The following is a 17,463-nucleotide window of genomic DNA, read 5'->3' as shown; positions in this document are numbered from 1 at the left end:
CTTCATTTTATCTACATTAATGCATCATCACTATACATCTAGAGTTATCATATGCCCTAATAGACCAAGTATTAATAATAATAATAATAATAATCATGGTCAAGTGACCTCAATCCAATTTGGCCTCATATGCCTAGTGGCCACGGTTGTTAGAAGGGCAATCTGATTCTCCTATGGCTAAAACTCTCCCTTTGAATATGATCTAATTCAGTGAGACATTGTGTGGCTGTTATTCTACCTACATCACTAGTATATAGTACCATTTTACTGAAAACCTTGTCTCAAAACATCTTCTTCTCACTATCTTCATCCTCCTCAGTTTTTTAGCCACTTTCTCAATACACTCAAAGAGTTGGAGGGGAAATATCTCAAACACTTCCCGGGCCAATTTACACTGAAGTAAAAATAACTCTAAAACAATATCTGCTCTCCTTTCCTACTTTCCGTTAACAAATCAATCTGTGTTGGTCTCTCCAGAAGTTAGTGGCAGTCATACAGACTTTTTGAGAGGCAGTGCAGGAGCAGAGGACACAGGAACTAGAAGTGACATTGTAGCTTTGGGCTGTCTCAAAGGATTAGGCATTACAGCATTCACTGGCATGTGCTTTTGCTCTTTCCCATTATATCTGCTTCTTTCCAGATGACTTCTTCCACAAACTGATCCGGCGGGCTAGGTAATTGATTAATATTCCTGGAGGGAATGATGACTAACTGTTGCTGTGGTTGAGCCCAAACACTTGGACATCTCGGGTTAAACATGGTTAAAGTTATGAATACAAATTCAGGGGTTTTTCTTACTTGATAATGCCTCGGGAACAGATGACAGTGTATCCACTGAAACACTGATAAAGCAGAATACAATAGTATTTAACTGTAACTTTTATCAGGAGTGATATTTCAACAAATATTTTTTTTCAGTGTTGTTTGTTTCATTAATAAAAACAAATCAGTGACTTTCCATTAATACATGTCTCAGTCCCCCTGAAATATACACTGTGAAATATGTTACCTAGATAACAACATCTAATATGACACATTCAACTGGGATACTGTGGTGGTCAATAAAGATGATATAAAGCAAAGATTTTGTGTCAATGTGAGAATTACATGCATTTGTTTTGTGCAATAATGGGTGGAGTGAATGGAACCATTTTAGCATCTTAAAAACCTCTCATGTGAGGCTGTTTAAAAACAAACATTACAGCACTTCCTGGAGCCATCCCCTCCCCTCCCCTCCCCTCCCTCCCCTGTTTATTAATCAGCTAATTACACATTGACAGTAATGGGCCTGCTGATTCTCACAGTTAAATGAACAGCACTGAATGGGCCTTTAATCATTAGCCTTTGTGCATTTCTCCCACACACTCCAGGTTCCATCCATTTCACTGGACCACAGGAGGACATTCAAATCAAATCACTCAGAAGAGGGTGGAACACTTAAACACTACTAGCACCTGACTGGTAGGACTGTTCAAACCAGCTACTCTGTAATACTGCAGTGTGGTTCTGTAATGCAGAACTGAACATAGAAGAACCAGTAAAGGACGGCAGCTCAATGAAGAAAACAATCATCATATGATATTTTAAAAAATATAATCAAAATCAAACCCCCCACCAAAACACCTTTAACCAAACTGTGTGGACTCATGCATATTCACGCCCACGCAGCAGCTAGCGACTCTACCCTGAAACTTTGGTGGAGCAGTGGTGGTGGCAGGGGCAGGTGGGTTTTTGAAGGGCACGACAGGGGAACTGAGGGGAGCAGAGTGAAGCGGGAGAGGGCGAAATAGTGCACAGGGCTGCATTTCTGTCAGCAGAAGTGATGGCTGAGTGGTGGCGTTATTTGTCTTGTGCTGCCATACGGCCGTCGCACCAACCTGGGCATTAATGAGAGGGGGCCGGACCGGCGGGCAGGAACACGCAGGGTCTCAGACGCAGGTGATCTGTCACACAACAGCCCTGCTCCGGCTCCACCAAGGAGACACACAGAGATGGAGAGGCAGGGGGGTGGGCGCCACACATGGAGGTAGGGAGGTTGGGGGCTGGACCCACCATGGGCATCCACTTGGGTCCCATGATAGAATGTAAAGTTGCTACGTTACATGCCAAGCAGCTGCCAAGGTTGAAGGGGGGGGATATACACAAATGTTGGTTGCCGGAAAATAATGTAATAAATGGTTTGAGTAAACCAATCATTTACACAGATGCAAAATGGATAGAAAACACTGCAATTGTTTGAACTTATTTGTCGAACTCTCTCACCTAAAATCAAACTTTGACGAAAATCAAAAAGTTAGTGCTTATTATCATCCCTCGTCCCTTATTGCAAATGAAGATGAAGGGCATTGTGCAAGAGAGTGGGGGAGGGGGGAAATTGGAATAATTAATTAGTCGGCATGTGAAACAAGCAGAGGGTATTAAAATCCATCAGGACCTTTATACTTACTGATTCATCCCTGCCAATGCCATACAATGAATTCTCTTTTATTCTAAATGTAGATTAACCAAATGAAACGTGCCCAACATAGGTCTATTTCTTGGAATAGTGTACATTGAAACCTTTTCTTAAATTGTCTTTTCAAACCTTTATGTAGTAAAACGTCAATAGATCTCCCCCTCAATGATCCACTTTGTTAAATATAGAATTGAGGTTGAGATCTGAACACAGTATGCAACTTAAAGGGACAGTGTCTACATAATGTGAAAATGACGCGTTTCTACGTTCTGTAGTAAAAAAGATTAGAAGAAAGGATACTAAGCAAATTTCTCCCGGTGATGTCATCGGTCACACATGAAAACCCCAAGTATTAACATTTTCCAGTCTGTTTTTTATTGCGGGATGTTGTCTTTTTCTATTGTTGAATTGATGGTAGTGAGAAGTGTACTGAATGGCCAATTTGAGCCTGAGAAGTGGAGTGGCCGTCCTATACAAACAGATACCTGGGTTGATAAGTTATTTCACAGCCAGCTTCAACACTCGAGCTGGTAAGTGCTAAACGTGTAATGATGGAGGACACAGCAACAGCTGGGTCCCGTCTCAGCAATCCCCTCAGGAATCCTGGGAGACACCTCCCGCTACAGGCCATTCTCACTACTTATTACAGAGTTTAAAATCAACCACAATACAAGAAAGTCACTTCCCAAACTATTCTACACTGGGGGAAAGAGACCGACAAACTACACGTGTATGTCTAAAGGAATTCTTTACCTTTCAGAAATTCCCTTGCAAATTCAATTCAACAAAGGAAAAAAACGTATTTCAATGACAAACTATGCAAGAAAATAAAGGGGTATGAAGAATAGGTCATTCCAACTATAATGAGAATGCCTATTACTATTTCTACAAATAAACTGCAAATGCATTTAGGAGCCGATGTGTATCTCCTAGCTTCTGTGATATGACCAAGTAGAGGCATGGAATACTGTAGCAGGGCGCCAAAGTAAAGATTTATACACAGCAGTAGGAGCCGAAGAAACTGCCATTGGATGACATTCCCTGCATGATAAATCACTCTGGTCAGGGGGCACCAGACTCCAGAACCAGGAAAAACACAACTCAGTACAGGGACATGGGGAGAGGAGGAAAACACTGTAAACTTAAGCATTTCACTTCAAAAGGGTTGTGAATATGTTAATAAATTTAGTTAGGCCTATTAAGAGTTTTAAAAAATCTCCTTCTTAATAATATTTATTATTTATTGAGAATGAGCAATCTGTTTTTCATTCCTCATCGAGTTGCCTGTTTGCACCTAGTCTACTTCTTTATATTGAGTGTGAAATGTATCCTTTGGTGATTTTATTTAGCTTTTATGTTTACAATATTTTCTTCAGTTGAACATAAACCCTGTGCTTCAGTTCCAGCAGCTGGATGTGATGGTAACTGAATATCTCTCCTGGGGGGGATGTTGAGGGATCCCCCATCCCTGCCTCTGCATGGTGAATAACATGGTGAATATGAGGGGTCTTTAAGGGCCAGAGGTGAATCTTTTTTTAGTTTTATGGGAAGTGGCTGAGCGCCGGAGAGGTGAAGGACGGAGTCGCTGGCCGTTCCATCACTCAGTGCAATAAATGGATGCAATCTGTATACCAGTAAAGCATTGGCTGGTTTTAAATTCCACCTCTTTTATCCAAATGAATAATGGACCCCGGTACAGTGCACTGTGCGGCAATATCAATATACATCAGAGGCCAGCGCCCCTCACTAAATCAGGGAACCACCGGCATTTGTTATTTAAATGACAAACAGCGGCTGCAGGAGCGGAGCAGAAAGAGGGGACTTTGGAGAAGAGGTGGACAAACCAATTCAAATTTAAATCCGGCAAAGACGCCAGGCCCGGAGCCATCAGTCTAATGAAAAAAGGCAGCTCTATGAGCCCAAACGGACGAGGGGGCTGCTGCAGGGTGCCACCTCCAATACGGTCTGCTTCCAATCACGCTTCCCTCAGACTCAGTCAGACCACTTCCACATGGGAGGACAGACAGGAGGCCCACAGAGCCCTGCTCTACCAATAAAACAACACACACTAGTCAAGACTGAACTCTTCCTCAGCTAATAAACAGTAAATATGTTGCTCTCTCACAAATACTGGAGACACTATTTGTAAGAAACTCAAGAATTCACATGTATCCTATATTCCTATATTAATGGATGTGATTCACATGTATCCTATATTGTTGGTTATAAAGTATAATCTAAAGTAAACGTTTTTTAAAGTTATTCTAAAAATTAATTTTAAATATAAATGTGACAAGCATTATACATTTTTGTTTGGGCAGCACCGGTAGCACAATGTTTTGGTCTGTTGTTTTAAAAAGGACATATACTCTGTTTAACCTGAAAGTGGTCTTGGGGATTAGTTACTGTATTGTCAGCAGGATGTGTAATAAAGTAAGCGTCCCAATGAGAGGTTAGGTGAATGTTAAAACAGGTCAAAGGTGCAGTAGTCATGGCGACAGGTACCTGATGTTGTTGTGACAGAGACAGCAGTGGTCTTCCTCCTCCTCTTGATGTCTCCTGTGCACAGCAGTCCCAGATGGACGTTAGTCTGCCTAGGTCAGAGACACAGAGACAGAGCTGTAACATTAATACGTCTCAGACAACAGAATTCAAACACCATCCTTTTCCCCTTTCTATGGATCTGTTTCCTGAAATGTGAGAACAAAATAAAAAAGAATACTTTGGTTGTTTCAATCATTATACATTTTTCTTTTCTGTTTAAGTGTAAAAGAGAAATATGAGTGTTTCTGCTATGCCTTTTCCATGAGCAGTTAGAAGTGTCTAGAACACTGCTGCAAGGGAATATCCAACCAAAAGGAGTTAAAAATAATATAATATAATATATAATATGCCATTTAGCAGATGCTTTTATCCAAAGCGACTTACAGTCATGTGTGCATGCATTTTTACGTATGGGTGGTCCCGGGGATCGAACCCACTACCCTGGCGTTACCACAAAAATACTACAAACCGTTTTTCTTTACCATTTCGTTTTGTTGAAACGTTAACAGAAATATCAGCGGAGGAAGAAGGAGGTGTAGGGGTTGTGCGTCTCTGTCGCTGCCGGGTTCAGGTAAACAAATTACCCCTGCTGTGGACCTCCTGTGTCATATGTCAGGAGCCCCCAAACTGGGAGGGCCCCCCACAGCCCCTCCTAGCCCTGATTACTGGGATGTAAAGTTAAGGTCAAGGTCCCCGCCATGGCTGGGGGGGAGGGACTGACGTTACCAAGAGCAGGCGATGTGATGAGTTGACTCAGTGTGTGTGTGTGTGTGTGTGTGTGTGTGTGTGTGTGTGTGTGTGTGTGCCTGCGTGCTTGCGCTCGTATAGCGCAAGTGCATGATATCGCCCAAGAAATGTTGGATCATCTCACATTTAGTTTCACAACACTATATCCACTTTGACAACAACAGTGTTTATTGGTTGAAAGCACCTGTAAAAATACATCTGTAAAAATAATACATCTCTGCAGTGCAAAACAACAAAGGAGGACCATAATACAGCAGACCCCTGTTAACCGTGGTGTCTCATCCTGAGAGGCCAGCTACATAAACCTCCCTGGCCAAACGTGTGCTAAGATAGGATAGGGTCCTGTCACGGCAGCCTTTTAACAGCCTGCGTGTTCCATCCATGACCTCAACACCCATTAATCACATGACGGCACTGCAGGAGAGGGTGCAGAGAGCTGTGTGTGGAACGCTTTGAGCCAAGTCTCTATGTTGTTTAATCAATAGGTATAAAAATAAATGGCTTGAATGTTATTCTGTCTTCCTGCTACCCCTCTCTAATAAAATCCCAGTAATGCATATTTCATTTACTTTTATACTTATTGATTACCTGTACTCCAGTTAGTAAATCACGAGCCTATCGATCCCTCAATCGTACCTCTGTCGGACAGCACATAACCAGCCATTTGCGCCCCTGATAAAGAGCTCAGACATTGAACTCCCCGCAGTAAATCTTTGCAAACTAACTTTTTAATTCCAAAATCGATCCGTGCTTAAACGTCGCATTATTTCATGAGGCACACCCGCGGTATTAAAAGTAATACCCTGATGCATTTGGTCTTTATGCATGGAAGTCCATCCTTCCATCTCTCCCCTCATTACACAGAGCCCTGATCGGGCAGACGCTCTGGGGCCCAGGCTGCAGCCTGGAGGAAGAGATCATGTGGAGGAAAGGCTGTCTGGCCCCTCCCCTCCAAGGTCCAGGCTCCAGGCTGAGGAGCAGGGAACACTCAGGGGCCACATGGAGCCCACAGAGACACTCAGTCACATGCTAATAAAACATTAGAATACCATCAGCTGGCTCATTAGGGAAGGCTAAACGGGACAACTCATTTAAAAAATGGAACCACAAGGCCTCTGGTAACAGGCTTGTCATGCATCGTTTGTAGCTGTTTGAGTAGCTCGCTGCGGGATAACACAGCTACAACTTTACTCAAAAGGTGTAATAAAAATCTATTTTGGAAATTGGTTTGCAATAGAGTGGCCTTAAGATGTTTTTAAGAGAAGCAGTTTGACAGATAAAAGACACAATACATGTGAGTGATCTTCCTGCAAGATTTATATGGCAACATTACAAAATGAGTAGCTGGTGAAAAGATGAAAAGTTGTTTACTTGCACATGGGAACATTTAACATGTCAATGTAATATAACGGTAAACTAGAAGAGTCCCACAGAAAGAAGGGAAAGTCATTGAATTAGGGATTGTAAATGTATCACCAACTAAGAATAGCAGAGCTGTATCGAGCAATGGAAAAATAACCCAATATCCAATAAAGAAGACAAACAAGAACTAAATTCTCGCAAAGACACATCGAAGACGTTCAAGAAAATGTCTGAGCGATACATTTTACACGTCATATGGGTCATACAACGAAAAAGACACTCCTAAATGCAGCGTGGTCCCTTAGATATGGAATAAAACAACAGTGACACAGGGTCAATTGTAATTCAGGTGCCCACAACCAAAAGCAGATATATCAATTAAAAATAATACCTCAAAAGATGAGAAGCAGCAGTAACAAAATGGCCATCTATTTTCATTAGGGTACACAGTGCTTCAGGTGTGAGCAGGATCTCAAGATGAATAGAGGTATTCAAATGAATCAGAAAGGATTAAGGTCTCCTGGGAAGCCGATCAATAGCCCCAAATCAATAATCAATAGGCCACTCACACCAATATACTTACTGCTGACACCGAGATCTCACAATTAAAATGAAAACTGGGAGAGGAGTGGCGTAAGACTATGATTTATCTTGTGCCGCAAATGTCATTTAGAAATAAAAAAGTCAATAGATATAACCGGAGTGTGGCCGGCTCAGGTGGGAGGCAGTTATGCATTTTAAAATGGCCACCATCCCAGAATCTTAGAGCCAAATCCCACTGTTCACTGTGCCCATTCACACAGCCATACTAGGACAAATAACATGGAACTCTATATAGCCTTTAGCACTTCATATCAAATCCCTGATTGTTGCCATCAACTCTCCCAAAACAGGAGATGACAGGTTTTATTAATACAGTATTATTTCAACCTCTGCAAGATATAAGATTAATGTTTATACTTTCCTTACTGACCAAAACACTTTTCTTTCAAGGGTATTTTGAAATTTAAAAAAGAAATAGATACATGAGAGCTCAGTCATAAGGACTGATCATTTGAATAAGTTCCTCAAAATAAATGAAAATATAGTGAAGCCAATTATGCTAAGTGTAAACTTTGCGATGAGCAAGGTGTTATTTAATACAGTTTCTGACTGTCGATGCTCTGTGTTAGAGAGAGACAGCACGATTATCCCCACCCTGTCAGTACCATGCTGATGCTCTATATAAGAATATTGATGATATGTATCTAAGTGAGTGCATTTGTGTATGTATCTAAGTGAGTGCATTTGTGTGTTTGCGTGCGTGCGTGCATTATCACATACACTAGTAAGCGTGTGTCATGTACAGTGCCTTCAGAAAGTATTCACACCCCTTTACTTCTTCCACATTTTGATGTTTTACAGACTGAATTTAAAATGGATTACATTTTGATTTTGTGTCACTGATCTACACACAATACCCCACAATGTCAAAGTGGAATGTTGTTTGTAGAACATTTTTCAAATTAATAAAAAATGAAAAGCTGAAATGTCTTCAGTCAATAAGTATTCAAACCCTTTGTTATGGCAAGCCTAAATAAGTTCAGGAGTAAAAATGTGCTTAACAAATCACATAATTAGATGCATGGACTCATTCTGAGTTCAATAACAGTGGTTACCATGATTGTTGAATGACTACCCCATCTCTGTACCCCACACATACAATTATCTAAAGGTCCCTCAATTGAGAAGTGAATTTGAAGCACAGACTCAACCACAAAGACAATGCCTCATAAAGAAGGGCACCGATAAAAATAAATAAAAAAAGCAGACACTGAATATCCATTTGATCATGGTGAAGTTATTAATTAGGCTTTGGCTGGTGTATTAATGCACCCAGTCACTACAAAGATATAGCTGTCTTTCCTAAGGAAATTGCGCAGGTATTTCACCATGAGGCCAATAGTGATTTTAAAACAGTTAAAGAGTTTAATGGTTGTGATATGATATGAGAAAACTGAAGATGGATCAACAACATTGTAGTTACTCCATAATACAACAAAAAAATGGGCAAATAAATTAACTTTTTGTCCTGAATACAAAGCATTATGTTTGGGGCAAATCCAACACAATACATCACTGGGGAGATTTTTTTAGGATAAAATGAAACAGAATACAGCTAAGCACAGGCAAAATCCTAGAGGAAAACCTGGTTCAGTCTTCTTTCCAACAGACACTGGGCGACGAATTCACCTTTCAGCAGGACAATGACCTAAAACACAAGGGCAAATCTACACTGGAGTTGCTTGCCAAGATGACAGTGAATGTTCCTGAGTGGCCTATTTACCGTTTTGACTTAAATCGTCTTGAAAATCTATGACAAGACTTGAAAATGGCTTTCTAGCAATGATCAACAACCAACTTGACAGAGCTTGAAGAATTTTTAAAAGAATAATGGGCAAATATTGTACAACCCAAGTGGGCAAATCTCTTAGAGACTTACCCAAAAAGACTCACAACTGTCATCGCTGCCAAAGGTGATTCTAACATGTATTGTCTCAGAGAGGTGAACGCTTATTTAATCAAGATATTAGTGTTTTATTTTTCATTCATTTGTAATAAATGTTAGTATTTTTCTTCCACTTTGACAGAGTATTTTGTGTAGATCGTTGACCAAAAATTACAATTAAATACATTTTAATCCCACTTTGAAACACAACAAAATGTAAAAAAAAGTCAAGGGGTGTGAATACTTTCTGAAGGCACTGTATGGGTTGGGTGACTTGCTTAGGGGTGTGACTGTGGAGGGGGGTGACCTCCAGTGACTGTCCAGGGTAAGTGTGGACAGTCACTAGAGGATGGATTTGAGCAGCTTGGGGAGATGGATTCAGGCTTGTGCCGTCCGACGGGACACATCTGAAGCACCACTCGTCAATCCCCCTCTCTCCCTCATTCATTTGGGAGTATGATTTATACTTTTTGAAGTGAAGGGTCTTGAATCCCTCTATAAAGGAATTAAGAGGCTTCCCCTGAGACGGCATTCAAATGAGAGCATGGCAGGAATATGAGGGCTTTTTAATAGATAGAAATTAGTATTCACAATGCCTCAAACTGGAATCTGAAGGAACCTTTCAGGTGGAGAAGAAAGGGCCAGTTAAGAAAATAAATCTCTAAGAAGTTTAGCCTTTTCATAGCAGTCGTGTTTTTGCCCCTCATCAAGAAATGGTGGAGGGCTTTCTGAACTAGCCCAGGAGAGAGAGAGAGAGAGAGAGAGAGAGAGAGAGAGAGAGAGAGAGAGAGAGAGAGAGAGAGAGAGAGAGAGAGAGAGAGAGAGAGAGAGAGAGAGAGAGAGAGAGAGAGAGAGAGAGAGAGAGAGAGAGAGAGAGAGAGAGAGAGAGAGAGAGAGAGAGAGAGAGAGAGAGAGAGTGAGAGAGAGTGAGCTTGAAACATTAAAAATGCTCTGTAAATAGGCACTGTGGAACTGGAAACAATGCAAGGAAGAGTCTCAGACTGAGGGATGTTCAGGTCCTCAACAATCCCCATGCAGATCCAACAGTACAGGGGCTGACTTGGAGCTAGAGGCTTTGAGAAAAACTCTTCAGATAAACTTCTGCATTTATTTATATTTTTTTGCATTTTCAGAAACACTGGAAACCAAAGATTCTACATTAATATATTCTATGTTTGAGAAAGACAACCTTGAAAAATACATCAGTTATTATTCAGCAGAGTCTTATATCCCAGTGAAGAGTTGTCTGTTGTATAGACCAGGGGTCAAGCTTGCCCCATATACTGTACCTGACTGTGCTAGCTAGTCTCACAGGAGGCTGTGATGGGGACGTGGCTAATATCACACAAGTCAGAGAAGTGTTTCTACAGCCTTAACCATGTCCTCATCTCTGTCCTCATCCTAACATGACCTTCTCTGTGACACCACTCCTCTCATTCACTCTAAAGACCATGAAAGCCCACGCCAATAGCACCAAAGCACAACTTTAACATGTTAGCCCAGCTGCTTGATGTCCCTACATGAACACCCGAGTCTAGAGGTCACAATGTCACACTTTGAGCTCCTGTCTCTGAGGAGTTGGTCAATGTTCTCACCCACGCACATATCGAACACGTCTCTGAGGTACAAACTTTGATGTAGCATGCATTGGTTAAAACACAACCTGTGTTTAGCGACTGGTTCATTTAAGAGAGTTAACGATGTCTGTCAATATATTGAGCTTCAGAAGGGAATGGGCTCAATGGCTCCAAAATGCCCAGGAGAGGCTGAGTTTAACCATGCCAACAATAATGAGTGCTGTGTGCAGCACCTACCTGGTTTTGCAGATGGAAGAGGAGCATCTCCGATGGGAGCTGTCTGGCACCATGTCAATGGGATAAACAGGTAACGGACACAGAGGGTTGAACTGGAACACATTTAGAAGGTGTTAGGAGTTCACCCAGACCCATCAAAAATAAGGCTAGAGAGCTGAAATGTCTTATTCAATAATTCAACACAAATATACCTGGCTCCGGTCTCTTTTTCCAATGGAAGGCAGCCATTGATAGGGGTCCTGAGAGAAATGCTTCATTCTCTCCATAGACACTGACATACTGTTGTCCTGCAACACATAACATGTGGTATTATAGAACATATCACATAACTTGTTAAATACATGCATTAAAAGCCTGGTATCCATTAATGTGGTCAAGGAATGTGTTGCTAGTGTGCCACTCTGCCCTCACCTTGCTGGGCAGCCTCCTCCGGCCTTTCCTGATGCAGCGGGCAGCCACGCCAGGCAACCGGTTCAGACGAGCATGGTACCCTGCAACACCAAACCAAACCGTTACCCAGTTACCCAATCAGAACTGGAGAACCTGGAGAGAGTGATATTTCTGTTGTTTCTGTTTACAATGTAAACGTATAGTATTTTGATTAGCTCATCACCTCTCTGAGTGGGCCGTGCAGGCTGTAGGAAGGTGGGTGGAGCTGAGTCTGGTACTTCCAGGACAGGAGGAGTATCTGGGTCCCAGCTGGGCAGCAGGCTGGGAATGCCCATCCCCCCTGCTCCACACTCCCCCTCAAAGAACCAGTCACTCTGCTCATCATCACCTACAGCACAGACAGGAAATGCAACACTGTTAGTCACAATGTATACATTGGGTAATTCCATAACCATTCAATAGGATTCTGCATGACATTTAAACAATGATATAAAAAAGTATTTTCACGGATGGGCTGCACCAATTTATAATTTAGTGCTGTACAATTAACCATTGAATGAAGTACTGACTGCATGAGGGCATCTTTCCTACTTGGCCTGCATCAATCCTCTCTCTATTTGTTGACAGCCTCTCCCCCACCACTACACAGCAGACCACCCTGATCCCCAGACACTGCTCTCTCCACAGACCTGTCAGTCAGCGGGGCGCATGCAGGGGCCATGCCTCTCACAGTCAAGGTGTAGTGACAACTGTTAAATCAGGGGCTGCCTCGCCCCACCACGGCTAATGAGATTAGCAGAGGCTTCAGCGCTCATTAACACGACATGACAACGACTTATTAGAGCCGCCTGGGTGCCCGGCAACCAGCCCATTGTATCAGAACCTCTTTCTGTCTAGTCCCAGCATTCTGTTACACTTACAAAGAGCACAGGCATAGCTCCATCCTTGGAACATTCTGGTAATGCTAGAATTAAAAGGCTTATTACATGCTTTTTGTTTTCATTTCGCACCATTACGACCTTTGCCATCTTATTTAATTTGCACATACATATTATGTAAATGACACGTAACCACGTTTTCATCCACAGTTTGTATGTGAGTAGTCATATCGTATGAAATAAAATCACGACAGCTGTTATGGAAACAGGAAGTTTTGGTGTAATTTTATAAATGCTGACAGATAATTTGTTAATTCGACATGGTGGGATCTTTTTTGTGTCTGTAAAATTTATTATGCGGGAAATGGCGGTGGAAACGCATTTATGCACAAATATGTATATACACTGAACAAAAATATAAACGCAACATGCAACAATTTCAAAGATTTTACTGAGTTATATAAGGAAATCAGTCAATTGAAATAAATTCATTAGGCTCTAATCTATGGATTTCACGACTGGGAATACAGATATGCATCTGTTGGTCACATATATTAAATAGTACCCGCAAAACACCAGCCTCAAAGTCAACAGTGAAGAGGCGACTCCGGGATGCTGACCTTCTAAGCAGAGTTGCAAAGAAAAAGCCATATCTCAGACTGCCCATCTTAATCTTTTCTTTTTATTGACCAGTCTGAGATATGGCTTTTTCTTTGCAACTCTGCCTAGAAGGTCAGCATCCCGGAGTCGCCTCTTCACTGTTGACTTTGAGGCTGGTGTTTTGCGGGTACTATTTAATGAAGCTGCCAGTTGAGGACCTGTAAGGTGCCTGTTTCACAAACTAGACACTAATGTATTTGTCCTCTTGCTCAGTTGTGCACCGGGGCCTCCCACTCCTCTTTCTATTCTGGTTAGAGCCAGTTTGCGCTGTTCTGTGAAGGGAGTAGTACACAGCATTGTATGAGATCTTCAATTTATTGGCAATTTCTTGCATGGAATAGCCTTCATTTCACAGAACAAGAATAGACTGACGAGTTTCAGAAGAAAGTTATTTGTTTCTGGCCATTTTGAGCCTGTAATCGAACGCACAATTGCTGATGCTCCAGATACTCAACTAGTCTCAGGAAGGCCAGTTTTATTGCTTCTTTAATCAGCACAACAGTTTTCAGCTGTGCTAACATAATTGCAAAAGGGTTTTCTAATTATCAATTAGCCTTTTAAAATGATAAACTTGGATTAGCAAACACAACGTGCCATTGGAACACAGAATTTATGGTTGCTGATAATGGGCCTCTGTATGCCTATGTAGATATTCCATTAAAAATCAGCCGTTTCCAGCTACAATAGCCATTTACAACATTAGCAGTCTACACTGTATTTCTGATCAATTTGATGTTATTTTAATGGACACATTTTTTTATTTAGAAAACTAAGTGACCCCAAACTTTTTAACGGTAGTGTACCTTAAAAAGAAGTAGGGGCGTGGATCAGAAAATCAGTCAGTATCTGGTGTGACCACCATTTGCCTTATGCAGCGCAACACTTCACCTTCTCATAGAGTTGATCAGGCTGTTGATTGTGGCCTGTGGAATGTTGTCCCACTCCTCTTCAATGGCTGTGTGAAGTTGCTGGATATTGGCGGGACCTGGAACACACTGTCGAACACGTCGATCCAGAGTACCCCAAAAATGGTAAGTATGCAGGCCATGGAAGAACTGGGACATTTTCAGCTTCCAGGAATTGTGTACAGATCCTTGTGACATGGGGCCGTGCATTATCATGCTGAAACGTGAGGTGATGGCGGCGGATGAATGGCACGACAATGGGCCTCAGGATCTCGTCACGGTATCTCTGTGCATCCAAATTGACATCGATAAAACGCAATTGTGTTCGTTGGCCGTAGCTTATGCCTGCCCATACCATAACCCCACCACCACTACGGGGCACTCTGTTCACAATGTTGACATCAGCAAATTGCTCACCCACACAACACATCTGCCCGGTACAGTTGGAACCGGGATTCATCCGTGAAGAACACACTTCTCCAGTGTGCCAGTGGCCATCGAAGGTGAGTATTTTCCCACTGGTCGGTTACAACGCCAAAATGCAGTCAGGTCAAGACCCTGGTGAGGACGACGAGCACGCAGATGAGCTTCCCTCGGACGGTTTCTGAATGTTTATGCAGATATTCTTCAGTTTCATCAGCTGTCCAGGTGGCTGGTCTCAGACAAAGTAGATTTTGTGTGACCTATGTTATTACACACTAATTTTTTTCCAAAATCAGTCAATTTATTGTAAACACACCACTGGTGTGAAAATGCACACATTTTCTTTATGCAAATTCTAGAATATCTGCATGAAAATCTGTCGCCAACTGGATGGAAAACTAGCTAGTGAGTAATAAATATTATGCTCAACATTAATACCTTGTCTTCCCTCATCGTTAGTGAAGAGGCCAGGATCACTGCTGCATATACTGCTAGTTTCACTGCAAACAGAGGAAGAATAATATAATTGTCAGTATGCATTTCATGTTGAACATAGAAAGCAGTATTTTTGTAGTGATAATACTGATGTGTAACAAGAAAAATAAAGATATCTGTTGTGATGGATATTTTTTTTTTAAATTGGTGGGTTTTAGGGTCAAAGAAGGTTGTGCATTTGAAAACGGAACAATGTGAAGCAAAAACTTGCAAGCCTGCTCCAAAAATGTTAACATTCAATAACAAAATAATGAATCAGTCCCGAGCTAGAGGTCAACATAAATATAAAATGACACAAAAACAGGGGCGCTCTCCCCACTGGTTGCCATCCCCAACACAAAGGCATGGGGAAGGACTCTGGTCGAAGCCACTGAGTGACATGCACAATCTAATTGAATATCCTCCGCTGTCAGCTCCAATCTAATCTGTGCTGCATTCTGGAGTATGACAGGAGCGCGGAAGATTCCCCGGCCTTCTCCTCAGTCTGTGAGCAGGACCCGCGGACGTGCCTCCACACAACAACTGGCCAGCATCTGCTGTGAAGGCTGGTCCAGCCCAGGCTGCTCCCTGGCTGGCCCTCTCCATGCCCTCAGGCGTCCCCGTGTCACCCCTCCACCAGCCTCTGCCCCGGCCCCTACCCCACCCTGGGTCTCTCGGCCTCTGTCACACCTCTGCCACCTAGGGCTGGGAGCTAAATAGAGCCGCCAAGGTCACACAGGAGTCAGGACTATGGGCTTCATGGACTATTTGTTTTACACAAAATAATATTAAACAAAATATTGCCTTAATGAAGTGGACATTAAAGGAGTACATTTTAGAACTGTGTTCTGTTTGCCAAAGGGTGAATTTTAAGAATGAATATGTCTGTACTGTGCTAAAATTACATAATTCGTTTTTTGTTGTGTATCACTTTTTTTTAGATTGTTACATTCAAACTGCCATGGGATGGTCACAGATTTTGTCTGTTACATTCAAACTGCCATGGGATGGTCACAGATTTTGTCTTAAATTCTCTCACAGCATGCCAAGTAGCAACTGTAACACAAACGTCCAAGCTCAGTCCTTTGAGGCCATTTGTCCATTGGGTCAGAGGAAGTCGGAGGGTCTTGTTTGCGTTGCATTTTGCTTTGTGGTGATCAGCGTTGACCTTGGTGACGAGGAGAGAGATTGGTGGGGTCAGATACACGCTGATATGGTTCTTTGCCATATTGCACAGGAGTGGCGGTGACAGCGGGCTCAGACTAGGTGCTGCCAGATGGTCCAGCACCATCTCCCCTCACACACCCAAGAAGCAGATGTGAGAGGGACCAGGCCTCTCCAGGGAATGTGGAAGACGTCTGGCATAGCCAAGAACTCCTGGATCATCCCTCCCTCCCCACCCTCCTCCCCAGACACTGGTTCCCCAGGCCTCTACTCAGCTGTCCTCCACCTCTGGACACACGGCTGAGCATCTGGAGCAGTGCTTTCTGTTCAACAGCAGTAGAGGGCATATCTCCTCGCCATGCATCCTCCTGGCTAGAGGCAGCAGCCCCTATAATAAAGCCTAACAGCCCTTTCAGACGATTGCTACTCATCCTATAGCCCTTTCAGTTATCTCTCTGTCTCTGTAGCCCTTTCAGTTATCTCTCTCTCTCTGTCTCTATAGCCCTTTCAGTTATCTCTCTCTCTCTGTCTCTATAGCCCTTTCAGTTCTATCTCTCTCTCTGTCTCTATAGCCCTTTCAGTTGTCTCTCTCTCTCTCTCTGTCTCTATAGCCCTTTCAGTTGTCTCTCTCTCTCGCTCTGTCTCTATAGCCCTTTCAGTTATCTGAACAAATTGCAAAAATCTCTGAAGCTGGAGACACTTATCTCCCTCACTAACTTTAAGCATCAGTTGTCAGAGCACCTTACCGATCACTGCACCTGTACACAGCCCATCTGAAATTAGCCCGCCCAACTACCTCATCCCTATATTGTTATTTATTTTGCTCATTTGTACCCCAGTATCTCTATTTGCACATCTATCATTCCAGTGTTAATACTAATTGTAATTATTTTGCACTATAGCCTATTTATTGCCTTACCTCCATAACTTGCTACATTTGCACACACTGTATATATATATTTTCTGTTGTATTTTTGAGTTTATGTTTTGTTTTAAACCCATATGTAACTCCGTGTTGTTGTTTTTATCGCACTGCTTTTGCTTTTATCTTGGCCAGGTTGCAGTTGTAAATGAGAACTTGTTCTCAACTCGCTTACCTGGTTAGTGTTAAATAAAATAAAAATAAAAAATATAACATCCATTACACACCCACACAGCC

At 42.3% G+C, this 17,463-nt stretch overlaps 1 protein-coding gene across 1 annotated transcript; it reads right to left on the bottom strand.

The window, feature by feature from the left end:
* Positions 1 to 4,840: 4,840 nt before the first annotated feature.
* LOC311117363 (G patch domain-containing protein 2-like) lies at positions 4,841 to 16,431 on the bottom strand (the record flags this gene model as incomplete). The annotated part of the gene is made up of 8 exons (XM_084192321.1): positions 4,841 to 5,049; positions 11,411 to 11,502; positions 11,602 to 11,697; positions 11,822 to 11,901; positions 12,024 to 12,188; positions 15,105 to 15,166; positions 15,800 to 15,852; positions 16,210 to 16,431. The coding sequence occupies 8 exons, from the start codon at positions 16,429 to 16,431 to the stop codon at positions 4,920 to 4,922; spliced, it is 900 nt and encodes a 299-aa protein (XP_084048447.1). The 3' UTR covers positions 4,841 to 4,919.
* Positions 16,432 to 17,463: the final 1,032 nt, after the last annotated feature.

The sequence above is a fragment of the Coregonus lavaretus genome, assembly GCF_964263955.1.
Source record: "Coregonus lavaretus genome assembly, contig: HAP1_SCAFFOLD_9062, whole genome shotgun sequence".
NCBI classification, from domain to species: Eukaryota; Metazoa; Chordata; class Actinopteri; order Salmoniformes; family Salmonidae; genus Coregonus; species Coregonus lavaretus.
This window is presented reverse-complemented; position numbering and strand designations above follow the sequence as displayed.